This window comes from Phyllopteryx taeniolatus, chromosome 8 (genome assembly GCF_024500385.1).
Source record: "Phyllopteryx taeniolatus isolate TA_2022b chromosome 8, UOR_Ptae_1.2, whole genome shotgun sequence".
NCBI classification, from domain to species: Eukaryota; Metazoa; Chordata; class Actinopteri; order Syngnathiformes; family Syngnathidae; genus Phyllopteryx; species Phyllopteryx taeniolatus.
The window spans coordinates 26,853,210-26,875,163 of record NC_084509.1 but is presented as its reverse complement, the minus strand read 5'-3'; the positions used below and the strand labels follow the sequence as shown (position 1 = coordinate 26,875,163).

The window sequence follows — 21,954 nt, the reverse complement described above, 5'->3', positions numbered from 1 at the left end:
CATGCGCAAACGTAACCGGCGCCTTATAATGACGCACCAAACAAGAAGCCAAATAAGGCAATCTACCCATAGATATGATGGCGCAAGTGAAACAGCCGGGCTAACCAACGTGCCTACCTGTCGGCCATGTTGGAGAGGTCGACGTTCCCAGAGAAGGCAATGCATGGACACGTAACGTGCTTATTCCGCAATCGATTATTAAGAGGGTTACTGTTTTTCAACCCCAAAGCGTATGATATCAATAATAAGCATTTTTTTTTTAAATGATAAGAATATATTTATTTTTTATTTTTTTCCCCACGTGAAACAGACTCACAGTTCCCTTGTCGTAATTGTACGCCGGCATCGGTGGTCTTTTGGTTTTCTTGCCGTACACACGCGCACGCACACACACACACACACACACGCACGCACGGTGACTTCGACCTCTTAAAAAATACTTGGCTCTCCAAGTACCGTCATCACGACCAACATTAAAATACAGTAGCATAGTAGGTCTAAGTGTTCATCAAAAACTAGACAAATGTTTTATTCCTCATAAAAAGTGCATTTCATAATATTGTAAGCCACTGTGAAAGTAGAGTTTGAATATTAACAGTTAAACACAGGAAAACAATAGTTCATGAAACATTGAATTTAAATGTATCACACAAAAGTTAAATAAAACATTACCTCAATAAAAATGTGAACGCTTCAATGGATGTGTAGTGTACTAAAAATGTAAATACCTGTACAACTGTTCTTAAGCAATTATTTTGCAGACCACGAGAGGGAGCCCGCGAACCACAGTCCGTACTTGTACCACCCGCAGAGAATCACAGTACTAAAGCGTTCCTAACGTGAGATACTGTCAATGACATTTAAAATGCCTTTACTTTTCAGTATGGCTGCATTGCGTCAGTGCAGTAGGTGGCGGTAAGGCGCCATCAAGCTGGTTTGCCAACCAAAGAAGAAGTCGAAGAATGACGTCAGTTACACGCGACTCGGCCACCGGCGAGGAAACGCGTGCTCGGTTTCGCGAAGTACGACAAGACGAGCGAGCAGTCGTCGAAGCCCCCGCGACATGGGCGACAGCAGCCGACCGTGCACCGTGTGGCTGGGCTCGGAGACGGGCATCCTGAAGGGCGTCAGCGTGTCCCGCAGACAAGCCTTCAACTTCGGCGACAGCTCGCAGCTGAGCCGCCAGCACGAGGTCCGGGCGCTGTGCTGGGCCGACGCGGCCGAGAGCGAGCTGCTGGTCGCCGCCGCGGACGGGACCGTCAAGACGTTCAGCCTGGAGAAGGGAGCCTTCACCGAGGCGCGACGCTGCGGCGACCCGGCCGAGGACGGCTCCTTCGTCGGGCTGGCCGTGCTGGACGGCGGCGCGGCCCTGGTGACGTGCGCCGAGGGCGGCCTGCTTCGCGTCTGGAGGGACGAGAGCGGCGAGCCCTCCGCGGAGATCCGCGTGGGAAGCGACGTGGCCCGCATGAGGCAGAACCCGGAGCACCGGCACAAGGTGGCGACCGGCGGAAAGGACAATTGTCTCAAGGTGTGGGACCTGGAGAAACCCGACCAGCCCGTGTTCACCGCCAGGAACCTGCGGAACGACTGGCTGGATCTACGGCGGCCGCACTGGGTCAAGGACACGGCCTTCATACCGGGCTCCGACAAGGTGGTCACCTGCACGGGATTCCACCAGGTGAGTCCTTTGACAATTGCACCGTTTTAACCTTTACCCCCTGCCTCGCCAAAAACGAGAGTCGCAACACTTGGATTTCGGCTCTTGAGCATCTGCGCCTCCCTTCGTTCCCTTCGTTCATTCCTTGTTTGTCTTCATTCTTGTCAAGAATCATTTGTCGTAACGTCGCTTTGTCGGCCAGGTCCACGTGTACGACCCCTCCACACCCCAGCGGCGCCCCGTCCTGGAGGCCACCTTCGGAGAGTACCCGCTGACGGCGTTGTCTCTCCCCGCCGCGGGGGGCTCAGTGGTGGTGGGCAACACGCACGGTCAGGTGGCCGTGCTGGACTTGCGGAAAGGCCTGGTGCGGGGGTGCTTCAAGGGCCTGTCCGGGGGCGTGCGGAGCCTGCAGTGCCACGCCGCGCAGCCCGTGGTGGCGTCCTGCGGCCTGGACCGCTTCCTGCGCATCCACAGCCTGGAGGACCGGCGGCTGCAGCATAAGGTTTACCTCAAATCCCGACTCAACTGCCTGCTGCTCGCCAGCCGAAGCCTGGAGGAGCCCCGGGGGGACGGCGGCCACGAGGTGAAGGAGGAGGAGGGCGACGACGACGTGGACGAGGTGTGGGATGGCATGGAGCGTGTGGGGGAGCGAGAGGAGAATCGCAAGAGGAAAACGTCGGCGGAGGTAGAGGAGATGAACGTGAAGAGGAAAGCACGAGGAGTGGAGGAAGGAGAGAAAACATCCAAAGAGCAAGACGATTCAGAGAGGGAAGCACCGGCAGAGGAGATGAGAGAGAAAATATCTGAGGATCAAGAGGAGAATCCCAAGAAAGAAACACCAGACGAGGAAGAGGAACAGCTGCAGAAGAACACGAAGAAGAGGAGGAAAGCTCAAGCCTGAGAGGCGTTCGGGTTGCGACCGAGTGTGGGACTTTTCACGTCTTAGCTCCTCGGACTGAGAGACCGATGACACGGGCGAGCGTTGCTTGGAGGGATTTGCATAGTTTTGTCATTTTATCACAGCCATTAAAATGTCATTTTGTTGTCGTTGTCTACACCTGCCTGCAACTGCTTTGCCTCAAACATGAACAGGAAGATACAACGGTCCGTGAATGCATCAGTTCGTGGAAAAGGCTTTCAATTTTCAGGAAAGTGGATTTAGTGAAGCTGGGATTTGTCAATCACTTCGAGCAGCGCTTCTCAAACACCTCCAAAAAGTGCATTTTTGGTTCATCCCGAAGCCTAATACGTATTGCAAACTTTTTTGTGACTGGTGCATATTCATACAAAATTATAACCGGCCATATGTTTTTCTTTGTGTTTTTAAATGTTTATTACACAATAGTATATTAGTAACAGTCAAGGATTAAATGTTTTTATTTTTTTAGCAGCGATTTATAATTCCGCAGTAAGATGACAAAAACAAACATGAGCAGCAGCGTGAGAAGTTCACCTTAAAAACATTTTTTTTTTTACAAAAAAAATCTTAAAGGCAACGCTGCTGCTTTGTAAACACTCGTGAATCTCCCAAGTGATGACGGAGGCGCTTCAAATGAGGCAAGCGTTCCCTTTGTGACAGAGTAAACATGAACAATGTTAGCGGTGAGGCTAACACTTTAAACATTTGGACATAACTTGATTTCTGCCTTCTTTTGCAAACCTGTTCAAAAACAATTATGCGTTTCCACTTTTGACTGTAAAGTTGTGGTGCATGCTGGGTGACAACATCTTAACGTCAAAATTACAAGCAACTTTTGTGTTCTCATAAAGGACGGATGGATAATAAACACACGCACACACACCGCAAACGTATGTAAACACCACAAACATTGAGCTAATTGAATAATTCATGGTTTGTAAAAATATTACTCAAAATATTTGTACCTACATTTAACATTTATTTTATGAAATTAGTAAATCAATTAAAATTAGGTGAATTAAAAATGTAAGAGAATGGACAGATGTGTATTATTTCATTATTATAATAAAGGCATACAGCAGACTCCCGCATACTCGCTCAGCACCAGTGGATTTATTTATTCAAATCTTTAAAAGAACATTTTTAAAAAATCCCAATTTTTTCCCTGTTTTTTTTCTCTTTGTTTTTATTTTTTATGGGGGAACCAATCCCGAAAACACTTGTTTGTGGTTTATCCCCTGCCAGTCAATAAGTTTTGGACTTGAAAAAAATAAAATAAATTGCCAATGCATTACTAATGAGCGTAAATTATCTGCAGATTTTTACTGTTCGCGGTCCAGCGGTCTCGAGCGCCTACGAATAGCGGGCTTCCGCTGTACATTTACCATGTATTTTATAAATAGGTAATTTCATTGTAAAATAGCATTGATTGTGTTTCGTGAAAAATCTGTGAATAATTGATACTCATTATAATTGCATTGGAAGAAAAAAAAACCTTTGAAACCCCTAAATTCTTAAGTACCGCCAATAACCGTGTTCCATGAAAAACGGGGGTTTACTCCCTCATTAAAAAATAAGAAAATGTAGAAAAACAACTTCTAATAGGTAATCCGCAGGTGCCAAACTGCAACTATGCGGGGGTCTCATCTACATTAAATGTTGTGATTTATTTCAATGATTGGTTATTTATAATTCTAAATCATATGATTGAAAAAAAATATTTTGTCATTAAAATAAACGTTTCTATAATAAAAAAAAAAAAAACTTTTACTGCGAATGAACTGACCCATCCGTCAGTTTTAAAAATCATATGTGGCCCTTGAGCATAAAAGTCTTCGGCAACTTTAGTGCGTTAGCATCTTAGCCGGTTAGCAATGCAATTCCAGCCTTCACCTGATGGTGGCGCCACATGAAATAAAAAGAGCTTCATGTAGGCAAGTGCAGTAACGCGATGAAGTGTTTTTCACACTTTTTCTGTTTTCGAGTTCATATCGTCACCGTCGGGCGGAAACGTCGTATGTCCGAAAATGCTCAAGGGCCACATTTGATTTTGTGAAAGTAACAGACAGCACATGGTCTGTTACTTTCACAAAGGATTAACCCATTGAAAGTGTTAAATAGTTTGACAACAAATCTATTCACTCTTTGACTGTCCGAGAAGTGTCGTAAAACTCCGCCTCTTCCCTCACTCTGCGGGAGCCGCGCGGCATTACGTCGCCTCAAGATTGAAAATCTCCTGGGCGGCCGAAGGTTCGTCTGGCCAGCTTCTCGGGGTCGTGCGACGCCATGTCGCTGAAGTCTCTGAAAATGTCCTGAAAGGTTTGGTCGTCTCCTGGAAGGATCCAAACGGACGGCGCTGAGCAAATGTCAAAACCGAACGTTCCAAGTTTTAGCGGACTCACCCGCAGCTCCGAACGCTCCTTCGGATTCTCGCATCTCCTCGTTCATTCTGGCCATGCGCAGCCTGAAAGCGAAAGCCGAGCAAGAAACACCCAAAAGATGACAATCTTTCGTAAACTACCATTTCACACATTGAAGGGAACATATCATTTGTGATCCGAGTATGGTGGGGGGGAACCTGCTGCCCCACTGTGGCATCACAATCGGGCTAATTTACATAACCCCGCCCACACAAGAGTTTCTTCGCCCGTGACTTGGAGGCTGAAGGTTCAGAGCCACTTTCAAGTGATGGTCAGAGTCCAGTTGCTAGAATGCAGAGAAGCATTATCATGCCAAAGGCAATAGGTAAGCAGAGCTGCAGTGCTAGCACCGATTAGCATTAGCTAACAGTGTTAGGAGCGTTAGCGTCTGATCAGCGGCGGACACTTGAAGGTCAACCTCCGACAAGGTCGAGAAGCACGGCGCGAACCTCAGCAGCTGTCGCGTTTCTCGTCAACTCACAGCGTCACGATGTCCGCGTGCGCCGTCTCCACGGCGATGGCCAGCGGGTCGCGTCCGCCCTCGTCCACCGCGTACTGATTGGCTCCTCGCTTCAGCAGCAGACACACCTGCCTGCGGCGGCCAATGGGAACGTCACATTCAGTCTGTGTGTGAGCTTTTTTTGTCTAGCGAAATGTTCAATGTTTATTTTATTTTGGAGAACGAGCTGTGTTTAATAAATAAGTAAAGGCTGGCACCTTTTCCTTGAATTAAAATGCTGCTGTGCACTTTTACACTAACAACATGGCTGCAAACAGTGGGGCTAGTTTACCGCAGCAGTGGGTGCTTCTATGTGCTTCACTTGACAACTTTTTTCCCCGAAAGGCGACTGACTGGCGGATTTAATTCCAGCTAAGAAAGGGACAGTTAGTCGAATGCTTTTCCACATAGTTCTGCATACGGCGCCCGTTTCTACGTTGTAAAAGCAGTCATTTATCGACATGGTGGAAAATCTTGTCCTGAGGTATGTGCATTTCATCATGAAAAATGTAAATTTGTTAGGAAACGTGTTTGCATATTGTGTGTGTTTTTACTTTTTAAAGAAAAAAAAATCTTTCTGTAATCGCTGTGGAAGTTGATGCGTGCGTGTGCGTGTGCGCATGGAGTGACCCGGTGTGTCCCGCAGTGGCCGCGGCATGGAGAGCTCCTTGTCCTCTTTGGTCTCTGTGGTTGATGTTGGCACCGTTCTGCAGCAGGAACTCACACGCCAACAGCGACCCCTGCAGACGGCATGGAGGAATGTCAGCATCTACTGCCACCTGCCGATTGCTCGTCTCAATTACACTATTCACGTTGAATGGAAGTTTCATTCTCCAGGTCGTCCGAATTTATTCAGCAAAAAAAAGTTGTTATAATAATATGAAATGTATTATCAATTAATTCTGCGAATATTTAGATTTTATTCTTTTTGTTTTTATTTAACCTTTAGTTAGCCAGGAAAAAAAACTGGGAGGCAACAAACCCAGGAAAAGGGTTTGACAGGACAATTCCAACTCATAATATTCCAAAATTTGACTTCTGTTTAAATATTACAACTTTAATTGTTGAACAAATGACTTTGGCTGGCAACCAGTTCAGGGCGTACCCCGCCTCTCGCCCACAGTTAGCGGGACTAGGCTAGAGCGCGCCCGTGACCCTTGTGAGGAGAAGCGCTAAGGAAAATGGATGGACTTTTTTTTTTGCACTGTCCACTTGAAATAATGTCCTTTTTATGAATAAAGGGATGGAAATTAAAAACGTTTTTTTTCCCGTTTTCATCCTGAACTGGTCGCCAGCCAATCGTAGGGCACATACATAGACAAACAATCATTCACACTCAAAAAAAAAAAATTTCTCGTAAAAAAATATTTTACGCTCATTTCTCGTAAAAAAATATTTTACGCTCATAACATTCCCAAAGTTGTTAAAAAAATAGATATGACTATTCTGGTAATATTCCATAGTTGTTAAAAAAAATAACCTCACCCCTTGGGCGGCCCCGATGAGGGCGGTGCGCCCTTCCTCCTGCGCCACGCTCCCGTTCACCGCCGCCCCCTGGGCCAGCGCCGTCACCATGGCGACCAGATCTCCGGCCGCCGCGGCCCGGTAGAGACGCGGGGGCGGCGAGGCATCGACGGCGTCTTGATGCGCGACAACAAATATGCAACTACACGTTAACAACATATATGCAACAACACATATAGGGATATACAAAGTCTACACACTCCCCGTTCAAATGCCAGGATTTTGCGTGGTAAAACCTTTTTCCAGCATTAATGTGACCGATGACCAATTCAACTGGAAAACCAAACAAATCTTTAAAGGGGTGACATCACAAATGAAATGACCTGGTAGCATAAATACGCACACCCTCATTGCAGCGCCTTTGGCTTTTGTTACAGCACTCGGTCTTTCTGGGTCTATTAGTGTGGCTCTTCTTGGCAGCAACACTCCAAATCTGTCCGATTCTTTGCAAGATGAGATCCACAGGCCAGACGTACAAAGAAGTCGGGAGATGGTTGTCACGTGCGCTAAACAGTCAGTCGCTAACAGAAATTCCCACAGCTGGTTTTAAGTGTGTGCTGACTCCCATTAACATGAGTCTGAATGTCATTGGTTAATTCAAAACATGGCCACATGCCCATTTATGGGGGTGTGCACACTTGTGCAACCACATTATTTTGCCTGTTTATTTGTTTACTTCCCCTCTGGAAAAAGTTTTGAAATGATTTGTCTTGGTCTCATTTTTTTAACACCAAAACCCTGCCATTTGTACAGGGGTGTGTAGACTTTTTCTATCCACAGTCAGCGTTTTGTCGATGAACCTCACGTGTGCCGTCATCGTCGCCGTCACGCCTCACAAAGGTCTTGTCCACGTATTTGTCTCGTATCCAGGCCTCCTTCTCAGCGCTGACCGACGGACGACTCGTCAATCATCCAGTATTGATTCGCGATTGGTTGACGTGCGGCGGTTTTTGTTTTTTTTACCGCGGACTCTCGGCGGTGGGTTTGACTCGGGGCGAACACCGCGCCTCGTAAATCCCGTTGACGGCGTCGTTTCCCAGGACGCACAGCAGCTACGACACAAACACGCAAAGTCTTTTGTTACGACATGACGCTTCACTTCATCTCACAAGTGCGGCTTAGCATATCCGAGTTGAAGTTCTCTCGCCACACACCTCTTCTCAATCCAGAAATCACGTCAATGGGACTTGCCTGACAAAGTAGACCCAAAGATCTTCAAAAGCTCGACATCGTGCGGAGTTCTTAAGAAATTCAGGAGCAAACGAGAAAGGAATTCATTGAGATCTAGGAGTGCGGAAAATGTTATAAAGCCCTTTCTGAAGCTTTGGGACTCCAGCGAACCACAGTGAGAGCCACGGTCCACAAACGGTGGAAACATAGAACAGCGGCGAACCTTTCCAGGAGTGGCCGGCCCGACCAAAGTTACCCCGAGGGCGTAGTGACGACTCATCCGAGAGGTCACGAAAGACCCCACGACAACATCCAAAGAACTTGCAGGCCTCACTTGCCTCAGTTAAGGTCGGTGTTCATGGCTCCACCATAAGAGACTGGGCAAAAATGGTTCTGAGACAAAAAGCACTGCTGAGCGAAAGGAACATTAAGGCCCGTCCCAATGTTGCAGGGAAGCGATCTCGATGATCCCCAAGACTTTATGTATACACGTGAGTTTCCCAGATGGCAAGAAGTCTTTTCCAAAGCAAGCTGTTTTTTTAACAACATCGCCACTCGGCAAAGATCCGTCGGCGTTGAGATGGGCGGCGGAACACAATCTTTCTGTGTGTTGAGATTATTAGAGCACACGTCATGCGATACGGCCAAAACTGATCAATGCCACATTTTGTATCTTTATGTTTAGGGACTGTCACTGTTTAAATCCTCCTGTGTTTACCAGGCCTTACATGCCAATTTGTTGTCACTTTCTGACTTTTGTCAAGGCTGGAACCAATTATTCATGTTTACATGATTTCTTATAGCAAAAGGATGTTCAATTTACAAACTTTCCAATTACAAACCTCGTCTAAGAAGCAATTAAGTTGGTAAACGAAGGTTCCGCTGTAACAGAGGCAGGCCGGCGGCCGTGTGAAACAGGACGACTCATTTGTGCGAGTTTCACCTTCAGCTGCTCCGCTTCCCACGAATCCAGCGTGAGCGAGCGCACCTTGGACACGTGGACGCCCAGACTCCTGCACGCGCGTCCTCGCAGCGGTGGGGGGGAGGGTGGGGGGGGGAGAGGGGAGAGAAAAAAACAACAATTGAACAAACTCTTCTTCCTTCTATTAGCACAATCTAATTTATTTAACTTTATTCTCAAAATGTTTATTTCTCGAAAACAAAAACCTTCATTCTGATTTTTTTAAAACAAAAAAAATATATATTTTTAATTTTTATTTATTCTCATAATATATTCTCCAAAAATAAGACTTTATAGTTCTATTTCAAAAAAGAAATATAACTTTATTCATGATATTCAGAATTGTATTATTAAATATTACAAGTTTTCTCTAGAAAAAAGATTACTTTTTTTCACCTAAAAAAAAAATACACTTTCAACCTTTTCAGTATACAAATGTATTCATAAAAAAAGAATAGAACTTTATTCTTGTTAGATTAAATTTGATCCTCATTGTAATATACCTTTTTCTGAAAAAAAACAACACTATTTTCATAATATTACAGTTTCCTTTCTAAATTATGATTTTTCAACAATATTCCAAGTTTGTTTTTGAATAAACCCGATGAGCTCCAAGTGAGTCAAATCCAAATTTTTGGCGTGTGTGTGTGTGTACCGGTGTATCCCGGAGCACTGTATGCACACGGTGACGCCCAAGTTGACGGCGGCCCACCGCGGCTCCTCCTCGCCGCAGTCGCAGCAGCGACGGTTGCCGGCGCCGCGCAAGACCACGGCCAGCGCCGCCGTCCTCCGATGGGCCGCGTCGTCGTCGCCGTCGGGCGGGAGGGGCTCTCGGGGCTGCGGGTGACATTTACGAACGTCGCTATTATCGATGATCGCCGGTCGCGGCGGGTTCCCGGAGCCAATGAGGAGCGAGCGTGCCTGCGTCGACGCGGCTCGGCCTCGCTCTCCGTACGCCGTGTCGATGCTGCCCTGCAACGCGGACGTCCACGCCAGCCTCGCGGGCTCCGAGTCGGCCTGAAGGACGCAACGCCTGATGGGACAAAATGAGAGGTGCGACAACTTTCCTGCTATTTTTAAAAACAGGGGTGTCCCGATGTGATTTTTGAAATGGGAAAACGGTCCGATGTCAGCAAAATAAAACAGACCAAATGCGGTCAAAAATCCGGCGATACGGGAAACCGCTTTGAAAAACGGCCGAACGAGTCGACGGGACACGCGTCATCCAAAAGCGTCCAGTACGTCTGGTCTTTGCGGCTTTCGTACCGTACGTCTACTCCGACTTTTGGTGCCTTCGTGTTGGGTTTTTGGCTCACTTGTGCACAGATATGAGTTGGAAGCAGAACCGTCGGTCCAGGTCCAGGTCCTCCAAAGACTTGACGGCGCACAGTCGCAGGTCCTCAAACAGAAGCACGGGCGCCTCCTGAAGCGGGTAAACGAACCAAGCGTCACCATTTCCTGTCCTCTTACCGATATCGCACGTGTGACTACGACTTTATGACCGAAAACGCTACTTTGTGGGACTTCCTGTAGGTGAGTTGGTTGTCTCTGATGGAGAACCAGCACCTGTACAGGGAAAAAAAGAGATGGATTTAAGAATTAAATGTCATTTTAAAAAGGGTAATAAAGGCCTGAATTTGCTTTTAATCTAAGGTGAAAAACACTTGGGCGTTACTGTCTCGTGTGTGTCTCTACACACAAGATGTTTTCATTTCCCTCTGGATGAGGAAGGTAAAGTATTAAGTATCCAACTTCATCTTCAACACAAGAAGACACGCGACCTCTTCCACGTTTTGGACTTCCTTCGGGAGCGCTTGAAGAGGTAACCTTGGATGATGTCATCGCTTCCGTCACACAGCCTCGCCGGCGTCTCTCCTGAGGCATCCTACACGCACACGCACACGCAATCGGGGGGGGTTTTCTCCCAAAAAAAGACTTCACTTTTGGAAGATTACTTTTTTCCCTCAAAAGCATGTTGTTGTGTTTAAAAAGAATTTTAAAAACTTTACGAAACTTTTTTTTCCCCCAGAGATTTTTTTAAACTGAAAAAATATAACTTCATTCTTTGAAATCGAATACCCTTTTATCTGAAAAGGTTTTTTTCCTCAAAATAATAGAACTTTGTTTTTGAAGATTTTTTGTAATCACTTTTTTCCTTGAAGAAAAAAAAAAAAAAAGACTTTTCCCTGCAAATGTTTGGGGTGAAAATATAACTGATTCTCCAACAAATTACTTTTTTTTTTTTTTAAACTAAGATTTCCACTTTTTCTGGAAAAAAAGAGAAAAGTTCCCCAAAATGTGCGCTGCTTGGGTGGTTGACTCACTCCCTCCTGGACCAGCAGGTGAGCGTTCTCCAGATCTTTCCGCTTGCTCGCGCACTCGGCCGACCGCTCGCACAACTGAGGACAAAGTCAACGGATCGTCTTTAGTAGCGGCGGCGGAAGCAACAACTTACTTGCTGTGCGTGTGCGTTTGCGTGGACCTGCGCGGCCATGACCTTCATGGCGGGCTCCAGATCTCGGAGGAGGTCGAAGCCTTGATGGAAGAAGGTCAGCTGAGCGTTGACCAAGGAGAACACCTCAACACCACAACACAACCTTATTCCACACTAATCATCGTCATCATCACCATAACATCATCATAACAACATCAGAATTATTGTCGCCGGGAAGAAATCGCTGGAAACTTCCAGAAAGAACAAATTGCATGGACAAATGTATTGGGACAAACAAATGTTACGGTTCAAATGTTTAAGTCACGGTTTAAAACAAGGGTTGGGTTTCTTTAAGTAGGGTTTCAAATGACGGCTTCAAAACAGTTTGTGTTTCAGGTGAGGGTTTCAAATCAGGGTTTGAAGACAGGATTAAGGTTTCAAGGTTTGATTTTCAAACATGGGTTAGGGTATCAAATGAGGGCTTCAAGTTCGAGTTGCCGGATGCGAGGCGTTACGAAAACATTTTTCGTCCCTTAGTAGGTCGCTCCCGTACCAAACTCCTCCGAGCAGAAATCTCCATTTAGTCCCGCGTGTGATTGGTTGCTGAAGAGCCGCCAGCGTCCCAATACCTTCGTCCGTCGTCGTCGCGCGAAACTTGCTCAAGTAAACGCTAAAGTTGTGAGCGCCGCCCTCGTCTCACCGAGTTCAAGATGTCCGACTTCTGCTGCGTCTTCAACGTGTTGAGCTAAATGGCAAACAAAGAAGAAAAAGACACAAAAACAAAGAAAAGAAAAAGGTCAGCGTTCGTGTTGAGTGTTTGCGTCCGTTTGTGTGTGCATGGATAAGTGTTTGTGTTAGTGTTTTTATGCGCGTGCGGTTGTTTACTCTATGTGTATGCGCGTGTTAGTGTGTGTGTATACATGTATATTTATGTGTTCTGTACAGAAAATGGATGTATGGTAAATTTGTATTTTGCATTGTGTGCATTTATTAATAGATTTTTGTATTATTTGTGTGTGTGTCTTTATGTGTGTGTGTTTTTGACTTAGTTTATTTGTTAGTGCGTTCATGTGTGTGTCAAGATGGCGTCTGCGCGGTCGGCGTCAGTGTGTGTGTGTGTGTGTGTGTGTGTGTGTGCGCGCGCGCGCGTCGGCAGATGAGGCGTGCGCGTACCTGCAGACAATAATCCAGGGCAAAGTGTCGTCGGCACTTCCTGGTGGCCAGGAGCACGTGAGCGGCGCTCTCGGCCTCGGCCGTCTTGTGTCGAGGCACCTGAGCGTTCTTGGCGGCCGCCGCGGCCACGTCCTCGTCGACGCGCACGAACTCCGCACGCGTCTCCCACAGCTGAGGCAGCAACCTCAAAAACGACGACATCATCACCAACGCATCGATCGGTACAATCAATCAATCGATCCGTCAGTCAACTTGCTTGTTTTTTCAGATATCGGCAAATAATGAACACGCGCAACAACGATTAGGGTGTCAACCCTGGATGAGGATGTCAGGCCAGGATTGGTGTTTCGAATTACGGTTTCAAACCTGAATTTGAGTTTTAAAGGAGGGTTTTTAATTCGTCTTTCAAATTAGGGTATCAAGTAACGGTTTCGGCATCAAATGAGGTTTTCAAGACGGGGTAGAGTTTAGAATTAGGGTTTCAAAGCAGGGCTTGGGTTTCAAATTAGGGTTTTAAACCTGGATTAGGTTTTCAAATTCGGGTTTCAAGACTGGATTAGGATGTCAAAACAGGATTAGGGTTTTCAATGATGGGTTCAAACCTGGATTAGCGTTTAAAATGACAGACGGTATTCAAATGACAGATTGAAGGAAAAGTTGGGGTTTGAAATTCGGGTTTCAAGTGCGCGTGTGTGTGTGTGTGTTCTTACTGCTTGCGCAGGCCGCTGAGTTGATGGCTGACGGCTCGCTGGCTCTGATCCAACAACATCTGACAACACGCACACAAAAGTGTGACTTCAGCGTGCTTGTGTGTGTGCGTGCGTGTGTGTGTGTGTGTGTGCGTGCGCGCGTACTGACGGTGTGGAAAGTGAGCAGCTCCTGCAGGCCTTGCTCGAACTGGCTCAGGCATTTCTAAGAGGACACCAAAAGAACGTGGTAGTGGTCACAATGTATGATCGCGGGCAAGCGGGCGTCAAAATGTGCGAGCGAGCTCGAGTTTCCTTACGCTCAACCCCAACACCGCAAAAAACTTTGCCCGCCCTTCATTTAAAAAACATATTTAAATATTCTCAAATGGGCCCCCCGCCCTCAGAGCTCAGAAGATGGTGCTCACAATTTATGCTAGCGGGAAGCAAGCGTCAGAATGTGCGAGCTGACTTTATTTTCCTTAGGGTCAATTTATGATATTAGGATTGCATTCCTTGAAAAGTGGTTGTACTACCAGATATTTTCAATGCTATTTATTTGGCCGCTGGATATTTTGGTTTCATTTGATTTTTATCATCTTTTTCCCCCCCCAATGTATTGTGTGGTATCTATAAAATATGTACAGTATTTTATAAATGGAGACAATGAGGAAAAATACGATATCGGGATATATGTCATAAACAGGATATGAAATGAGCTGTATGGTGACATAAATGTTTGTTCATTTCGCACACCTCGAGTTTGACAGTAAAACGAGAACCAGTGGTAATCAAGAAGTTTCTAGAATGCCATAGAAAAACTAGAGGCACTGTCAGGCGGGTCCTCACCGCCACGACCCCGTCCTCCTTGTGCCGTGCAAAAAGCTCAGCCAGGCCGGCGAGGAACAGCTGATTGGCTGCATTGTACGCTTGTCCCGCCTCCACCATTTTTCCGCACAGTCTTGTCACCTGATTGGTCACATGCAAAACACCAGTTAGACCGATAATAGCATGTTGATTATTCAGACAAAAATGACTGCGAAATTGTGAGATACAGCGAACCCCCAATTATCGCAGGTAAATACGTTTTTTGCCGCAACCTTGTGCCAAGGAACTATTTTGAAGTGAGTTGAGCAGCTTCATTTAGACAACAGTGGTTCGCCGTCATCTTGGTGTCCAAAAACTACATTGAAGTGAGTTGAGGAGCTTCGTTTAGACAAAAGTATTGGTTTGCTGCAACCTTGTGGCATCTTGGAACTATGTTGAAGTGAGTTGAGGAGCTTAATTTAGACAAAAGTAGTGGTTTACCTCTATCTTGGTGGCAAGAAACTATGTTGTAGTGAGGAGGTTCATTTAGCTAAAAATAGTGCTTAGCTGCCATCTATTGGCAATTCTACGCCCTTTAAGGAGGGGGCGTGTCAATTAGGGTGCCGATTTTGCTATTCTGATCCCTATTGCCTGTACAGTCAATATGGTACCTTGTCCAGCTGTGTCTGCAGCAGAGAAACATCCTCTTCAAACCGATCCAGTTTCAGCCTGAACGACACATCACAGGAAGGTTGAGGCATCTGCGCATGCGCGTCGACGAGGCCAACTACTCGAGGAAGAGCGAGCTGCTCACCTGAAGTCAGGAGAATCCGCGACGCACTCCGAGAAGTCCAGCAGCGCGTCCATGTTGACTGAGGGCACTTGGTAACCTGTTAGCCGGCTAGCTAACACTCACCGAGACTGCTCATAATAGGAACAAAATTGCGTTCAATCTACACACTAAACTAGTAACAGAGACGAAGCCTACTTAGTTGTGATCAGTAGTTATGTCGCATGTTGTCGTAAAAGCTAAAGGAGTGTAGAGGGCTACAACAGCTGTCTGCATGTCACACATCCAAAGAGATGCTAACGTTGACGGGACCGCGCCTCCAACCCCCATCCGGGTTGCATTCAGCCTGCAGAGACACCTGGCGTACGGAGAGGTATTGCGTCCCTTAGGACTCAAGACTGGGATAGTTTTCGTAATTTAAATGTAAATATGGTTAACACTATTATAGATAATGATCGCTAATAAGAGTAATCTGAAGTGTAAATCTTTAAGCAGAATTAGCACCGTCCAACACCAACCTTGAGCACCAAGAGCTATGGCACATAACAGCGCCGCCATATTGCTTCGGGCAAATCGCTTTTAAGACACACCACACATTTTAAACCTCACATATACTGAAGAAGGAGTAGGTGATATGGGTTCAGTATTATCAGACAATATTTATTTCTTAAAATAAATGTTGGAACAGTAATATTGCTATAAGGCAGCACACTGGTGAGTGATTAATGGAAGGCGCATCTGATGTGCTTTAGTGCTCATTTGTATTGTGCAAGAGTAACACACACACAACAGCAGACTTTAAAAGAGGAAGTCAAGTATTTTATTGGAAAAGAAAGTCAATGCATGTATGTGTGTGTGTGTTTAGAAGTCAATAGAAACCAAGATGACGGTGACGTTGTCAGCGCAGCCCCTTCTGACCGCCTCGCTGGCCAACTGTTGGCAGGCCGCCTCAAACTGCTCCTCCTGGTCCGTCAACTTAGCGTCCTACAACAACACAACAGAAGGTTTAATTTAAAAAATAAACGTGTTGGTGCTATCATGAGTAGACCCACAAGTCTGCCATTCTGCTTTCAAGCGGCCATTTTAGGCTCAATTGACTCAGTTGCACCCAAGTGGATTAAACAACCCAGGCACACACAGGAAGTCTGCCATTTTGGTTTGAACCCGCCATTTTTGGGTCATTGTGGTCATTTCCAGAGGTCCTTCGGAGGGTTTTGAAAGGTCAGCCCCCAAAGACAGTTGGACTTGGCAAATGGAAATTTGGTAGACACGGCTTTCATTAGCAGAAACACAAAAAAGTATCAAAAAGCCATGCCAGAAAACAAACAGGAAGTCTGCCATTATGATTTGGTGGGGCCATATTTGAGTAATTTTGCCCCATTCAAGGGGTCCTTCAAAAACAAACTAGTCCTAGAGATTTTGTCTGATTGCCAGAGGTGGGAAGTAACTTGTACAGAAGTAGATTTTTCAGGTACCTGTATTGTGTATTTATTTTTGTGGAAAGTTTTTACTTTTACTCCTTACTTTTTAAACAAATGTCTGTACTTTCGACTCCTTACATTTAAAAAAAAAATGAGCTTTTTACTTTTAAACCCTTCTAAAGATAGCGAGGACGCAACGTAAAAAGCAGAATGCCGAAAAAACGGAAACCGGAAGTCAGCGAAGTGTCGGCGCATTCCATGTAGCTAAGCTAGTGGGGGCAAGGTGTCGCCGCATTCCATATTTGTGGATGGCACGGTCGGAAACCAAAATAGCAAGGACACCCGCACGTGGTGCTGCGTACGTTCGCACACACGTCGTACGTTCGCACACACATCGCACAATCACAACAAGGGAATTCCGAACTGGGAATAATCTTCCATAAGCAAGAATATGGGGTTTCTTTTTTGAAAGTTGCCTGCAATGAATGACCCACGTTAGTTTTTTAGATAGCTAACATGTTGAAGTCTCGCTTGCTAGCAGTAAATTGTGTCAAGTTTGAGCCTTAATATATAATATTTCCAACACATTTATTTGCCCACTGCCAAAACAAAACAGTAAAAATCCCAAACTGAAAATAGCCATAATTTGCTCATTTTTGACTAGCTTCTGTTTTTTGTTTTATCTATTGGTGCCCCCAGAGAACGCATCTTAATCATCTGGAGAGATACAAAAAGCTCACTGTATGTATTTTGTTATTGCGTTGAAAAATGTCAATTTACTTTTTTATGTACTCTTATAAGTGTGTACTTTTGTTTAAGGGACTGTCTTCAGTACTTTTACCAGAATTGTTTTTTGGACAAGTATCAGTACTTTTACTTAAGTACTGAATACCAGTACTTTTGACATCTCTGCTGATTGCTTCCAAAGTTGAAGCATGTATACTACACAGATGGAGAACGCTAAACTGCAAAGGACTTAGCTTTTCGTTATTTCGTGTGGGCGGAGCATGGCGGGAAAGTTTGATGACTTGCCGTAAAACACAAAAACTTCAAACATCTGATTTTACCGCCGTTTAAATGCAAACAAGACGCAGAATAGAATGAAGCAGAACTAAATAAAGTGACTTCCTTTGGGTACCTGAAGGACGTCGAGGACAAATCTGACAGCTTCATCTGCCGAAAACACTTTAAATAAGCCGTCACAGGCCAAGATGATGAACCTGAAGAGGCCAAAGGAGACATTTTGTTTTTCTGCTTCTTTGTGTGTGTGCGCGTGTGTGTGTGTGTGTCATTGTTCTTGCCTGTCATTAGCTGTCAACTGACACCTCCTCAGGTCTGGGGAGGAAATGACGCCGCATCGCTTGAACTGGCCGTCTCCGATGGAGCGCGACACCTCCAGGACGCCTAGTACACGCCCCTCCCTGCAACGAACAACAACATATCCGACATCCGTCCCCCAAAATATCCACTGCCATTAAATACAAAGGAGAGACACAACAGGAAAGAAAAGTGCCATTCATAAACATTTCCTATTTGGGATGTGACAGTGCAGTGTATTTGAATCTTTCCTTAAAGCACACCAGCATATTCAGCGTGTTCAAGAAAATGTCATCCAAGGGATTGGGGGGGCGGGGGGGATGTTGACGCTAGTACCTGACGGTTCCTCCCGCCCTCTGGATCCTCATCCTCTCCTCGTAGATGGTGGGGTTGTGTTCTCGACTGAGCGACAGCGTGGTCGGCCTCTGCCGCCGTCCCTCTGGGATTTCTCCGTCCTCCTCCATGCGACACAACACCGCCTGCCGAGACGCAACTTTAGGAACGCCCACAGCCTTTGCTATATCCTCCATAGGGTGGCTTCTAGTGTGTGACATATGCGCACTAGTTGGGCCTAGTCGTGGTACTAGCGCAGCACAGCAGTTACCTTGCTGTCTCCCAGGTTGGCCACGTAGACCACGTCATCCAGCACCAGCACGCAGGTCGCCGTGGACCCGTCCTTCCACGCCGGCTTCCTGTTCCACAAAGATGAGTTGATTCACAAATGCTGAAACCGAAAGAAATTTTAAAAGAACTAAAAACACCTTTTGCAGTAGGATTGGATGATTGAGTCATTTTATTGATGAATTCTAATTTGTCACGGCAATGTTTTTAGTTTCCCACTAAATTTATTACGGATCGTGCTTACATACATGTTTAGACAAAAGGGAAAATTTCCAAAAAGGAAACACTTATTTGCACATGATCTGAAAAGAAAACATATTCATTTTGATTATTTCTGTGTAAGTTGATGCAAGTTATTACTTGGGGGGGGGGGGGGGGGGGGGGACAGTTTCAAAGCTTGTTTGATATCAGGGGAAAAACAAACAAAAATGTTATAGCTATTTTCTTTTACTTTTCATTAAGGGGGGAATCTTTCAAAAAATAAAAATCACAATTCGGTATTTTGTGAGGAATAAAATTAGGAGATTTTATTTAAGGTCATATCACCCCCCCACCCCTCAAAAAATGTTTTAACCTAAGTAAATGTATTGATATAGCACATTTCATACCGAAGGTAACTCAATGTGCTTTACATGATTATGTATGCGTGTTTTATAAGAAATACAAATGCAGAATAATTGAGTCCATTGCTGCTTATCAGCAGCAAATGAGGAGTCTTACTGGCTGGACGCTTTCTTGAGGAAGTCCTCGTCCGTCTGGCGGAAAGTGTCCACCAAGCACTTTTTAATCAGCTTATCCAGGTTCTCACCTTCACCTGAAAAAAGACAAATGGATATTTTTCAAATTATATTTTTCTATACGGTTTGGCCTTGTGTCCATATGCAAAAGCTTTTTTTTCTAATCCAGTTTTTTTTTTTTTTTTTTTTTTACACGAATGTTTTTGTGTTTTTAATTTATTTGTACCTCGATTTCACTGTACAGTCTCTTTGGGTGCACTTGAGGGATCATGAAGGGAGGATTTTAAACATCATTTACATATAAACAGTGGATTTCAAACATAATTTGCAACGAAAGATGATTTTAAACCAAAATGTATGTCTAAAAGGCAACATCATTTAAATATAAGGGGGTGTTTTAAACATGATTTACAATTAAAGGGATGATAGTAAATCTAGTTTAAACTTAAAGGAATGATTTTAAACCTTTTCTGAAGGGATGAGTTTGCACATAATTGACTTCTAAAGGGATATTTAGCCTACACAATTAATGCACATCAACTATATAAAATATAATGTAGGAATGATTTTAAACTTACAATAAATCTACAGGAATGATTTTAAACATAATTTACATCAAACAATTTATTCTCTATGGATGATTGTAAAATGCACTTGAGATTGAGACTTAGATTTTTGTGTGCCTGCTGATTTTTGTTTTGTTTCTAGGGAAAAAAAGAGCTATAAAAAGAATCCCTGCATATGTAGACAGTTTACATTTTGTTTAAATATTCTTCTTCTTTATTTTACTGTATCCTTACTGCTCACCTCTGGGGAACTTCTTGGCCAGAATGTGGTGAAGATGCTCGGCCGCGAAGCGAGACGCTCGAGCGCCGCCGTGGCCGTCGAACACGGCGAAATACGACGCCCCAGATCTTCAGAAACATCGGAAAATATTCACAAGCATCAGCAAGAGAAACACATTTCTACATAACTGTGTGTGTGGGTGTGTACATGTATATGCGTGTTACATTTGACCAGGCAGCGTTGATAGACAGTCACACATGTCGGGAAGTAGAACGTGAGCGTCCTGCATTTCCTCACGCTCGCCGCGCCTCGCAGCCACGTAGCCTCGCAACACGGGGCGGCCTGAACACACACACACACACACACACACAAACAAACCAGAACACACACACGCACAAATGAAAACACAAACGTGCACACAGAAACACACGCGCATGTGTACACACACGGACACAGGAGCAAAAGCACACATACACAAAAACAAACCAGAAAACACACACACACACACACACACACAGATGAAAACACAAACATGCACACACAGAAATGCATGTGTGCACAAAAAACATAGATACAGCCCCACACACAAAAAACACACACACAGGCGTGTATAGCCACACACACAAAAACACAAACAAACACACACACAAAACACACAGAGTAAACCGAGCTGCGTCACGGTCGCCGTGCATCATCAGACATGGTGACAGAGGTCAAAAAACCTTCTCTACAAACTTTCTTGATCTCCTCCTCCTCTTCTTTCCGAGGCACATCACATTTTTCATCCTCCCGTTTTCGTTTGACGCTCTTCTTCCCGTCGTCGTCGTCGTCGTCGTCAACCAGGTCTTTGGCGGTTCGCGGCGAGACGGGAACGGCAGTCGAGCCAGGACCTGACAACACATCCACACACTAATGCAGCACTCGCATGCAATAGTTGTCAAAACAAGTGGCTAAAATGCAGAAGTCACAACAATCCTGACCATAACTTCAAATGTTTTAAAAAAATATATATATTTAACCTTTATTTAGCCAGATAAGGCAATTGAGAACAGATTCTCATTTGCGATGCCAACCTGACTGATGAAATGTACTCATTTCATTTTTAAAATGTGTTTAAATGACCTTTATTGATCCCTAGAGGGGAAAATGCAGGCGTTCAAGCAGTCAGAACATCATCAAAAATTAAGAAATAAAATGATTATAATCCTTACCACAAAATAAATGCCACAAACATAGAAGCTAATCTCCTATGCTCGTGTCATTTACCAAAACAGTATAAAATATATTTATTGTTCATTTTAACAGGTTTAAATGCCATAGGATTTATTGTGGCATCATTAATTGCTGAAGGCTTTAAATGTTAACTGTTTCCATAAGTTTTGACTAAAAGGTATATTAGTGCATATATGCAGGGATTTCTTCAGTCCCCCTAAAAAGTTCTCAAGCCCCCCAAAAATATTTGGCAATCTGTGTTAATGTTTGAAGGTTCATAGTCCAAGCTCCCCTAAAACCGATCTCCAGCCCCCCTAAGAAAGCTAGCTCTCCACAACCATCATCATCATCATCATTATCATAAAACGACATGAAGTGACTCAGAACGAGCATTTTATTTGGTGACGACCACCTTATCAGTTGCAGATGAACCGTGGCTGATGCCGGTGTGCTCGTCTCCGTTTACCCGTGAAACCGTCGTCACTCACCGGTCTGAGTGGGCTCGGGTAGGTCGTCAAATAGATCCATTCTTCTCCGGAGCCAGCCACCTAGCCTAGCCTAGTTTATTTTAACAGCTTATCCGTCTGAATCCGTGAATTTCGTCCACGTGATAGCAAGTAAGATTAAACGAAATGTGGGATTATAAAATAAAACTCACTGTTTTATAGTAATAATTCGGTTTACAGTTTTTTTTTCTTCATTGCATACACATTGAAATCCAGCAACACTGCGAGCCTAGTGAGGATAAGCGGTAAAGAAAATGGCTGGATGGATGGGTGCTTGCTAACAGGAGGCCAAGAGTCGGCCTCTTCTTCGTCCT

At 44.9% G+C, this 21,954-nt stretch overlaps 3 protein-coding genes across 10 annotated transcripts; 1 reads left to right on the top strand and 2 right to left on the bottom strand.

The window, feature by feature from the left end:
• The first annotated feature begins 859 nt into the window (after nt 1-859).
• Nucleotides 860-2,712, top strand: wdr74 (WD repeat domain 74). The gene is made up of 2 exons (XM_061782272.1): nt 860-1,678; nt 1,860-2,712. The coding sequence occupies exons 1-2, from the start codon at nt 1,064-1,066 to the stop codon at nt 2,556-2,558; spliced, it is 1,314 nt and encodes a 437-aa protein (XP_061638256.1). The 5' UTR covers nt 860-1,063; the 3' UTR covers nt 2,559-2,712.
• A 444-nt stretch (nt 2,713-3,156) lies between these two features.
• Nucleotides 3,157-15,376, bottom strand: zgc:162872 (BAR_ACAPs and ArfGap_ACAP domain-containing protein). Of its 7 annotated transcripts, none has more exons than XM_061782259.1 (21): nt 15,065-15,376; nt 14,922-14,979; nt 14,293-14,412; nt 13,616-13,669; nt 13,468-13,526; nt 12,758-12,941; nt 12,285-12,329; nt 11,633-11,728; nt 11,475-11,549; nt 10,932-11,035; nt 10,665-10,716; nt 10,467-10,573; nt 10,072-10,183; nt 9,806-9,987; nt 9,133-9,202; nt 7,983-8,071; nt 7,825-7,904; nt 6,981-7,135; nt 6,126-6,235; nt 5,478-5,588; nt 3,157-4,908 (listed from the first exon to the last, which is right to left on the bottom strand). In XM_061782259.1, the coding sequence occupies exons 1-21, from the start codon at nt 15,115-15,117 to the stop codon at nt 4,608-4,610; spliced, it is 2,217 nt and encodes a 738-aa protein (XP_061638243.1). In that variant the 5' UTR covers nt 15,118-15,376; the 3' UTR covers nt 3,157-4,607. The 7 variants fall into 7 exon arrangements, 5 of the variants coding, with proteins under 5 accessions (XP_061638243.1, XP_061638241.1, XP_061638242.1 ...); XM_061782260.1 differs by adding an exon at nt 4,979-5,040 and having other exon boundaries at nt 4,659-4,908; nt 9,806-10,183; XM_061782257.1 differs by having other exon boundaries at nt 9,806-10,183.
• Nucleotides 15,377-15,837: 461 nt separating this feature from the next.
• Nucleotides 15,838-21,944, bottom strand: ilkap (integrin-linked kinase-associated serine/threonine phosphatase). 2 transcript variants are annotated; one of them, XM_061782273.1, is made up of 10 exons: nt 21,623-21,944; nt 20,645-20,812; nt 20,147-20,264; nt 19,944-20,050; nt 19,120-19,213; nt 18,383-18,470; nt 18,115-18,257; nt 17,763-17,882; nt 17,600-17,681; nt 15,838-16,024 (listed from the first exon to the last, which is right to left on the bottom strand). In XM_061782273.1, the coding sequence occupies exons 1-10, from the start codon at nt 21,660-21,662 to the stop codon at nt 15,902-15,904; spliced, it is 1,083 nt and encodes a 360-aa protein (XP_061638257.1). In that variant the 5' UTR covers nt 21,663-21,944; the 3' UTR covers nt 15,838-15,901. The 2 variants fall into 2 exon arrangements, with proteins under 2 accessions (XP_061638257.1, XP_061638258.1); XM_061782274.1 differs by having other exon boundaries at nt 20,147-20,812; nt 21,547-21,940.
• Between the last annotated feature and the right edge of the window lie 10 nt (nt 21,945-21,954).

Bases quoted from the DNA above. Each gene is read 5' to 3' on its own strand.
- wdr74 (XM_061782272.1), top strand. From the start codon at position 1,064: ATGGGCGACAGCAGCCGACCGTGCACCGTGTGGCTGGGCTCGGAGACG. The intron at 1,679-1,859 runs GTGAGTCCTTTG...TTTGTCGGCCAG, and splicing joins CCTGCACGGGATTCCACCAG to GTCCACGTGTACGACCCCTC.
- zgc:162872 (XM_061782257.1), bottom strand. From the start codon at position 15,117: ATGGACGCGCTGCTGGACTTCTCGGAGTGCGTCGCGGATTCTCCTGAC. The intron at 13,670-14,292 runs GTGAGGACCCGC...GTGTCCTCTTAG, and splicing joins AGGAGGACGGGGTCGTGGCG to AAATGCCTGAGCCAGTTCGA. The intron at 6,236-6,980 runs GTGAGGTTATTT...TGCCGTCTGCAG, and splicing joins TCATCGGGGCCGCCCAAGGG to GGGTCGCTGTTGGCGTGTGA.
- ilkap (XM_061782273.1), bottom strand. From the start codon at position 21,662: ATGGATCTATTTGACGACCTACCCGAGCCCACTCAGACCG. The intron at 20,265-20,644 runs GTTTTTTGACCT...GTGTGTGTTCAG, and splicing joins CAAGAAAGTTTGTAGAGAAG to GCCGCCCCGTGTTGCGAGGC. The intron at 20,051-20,146 runs GTAACACGCATA...ATGTTTCTGAAG, and splicing joins TCAACGCTGCCTGGTCAAAT to ATCTGGGGCGTCGTATTTCG.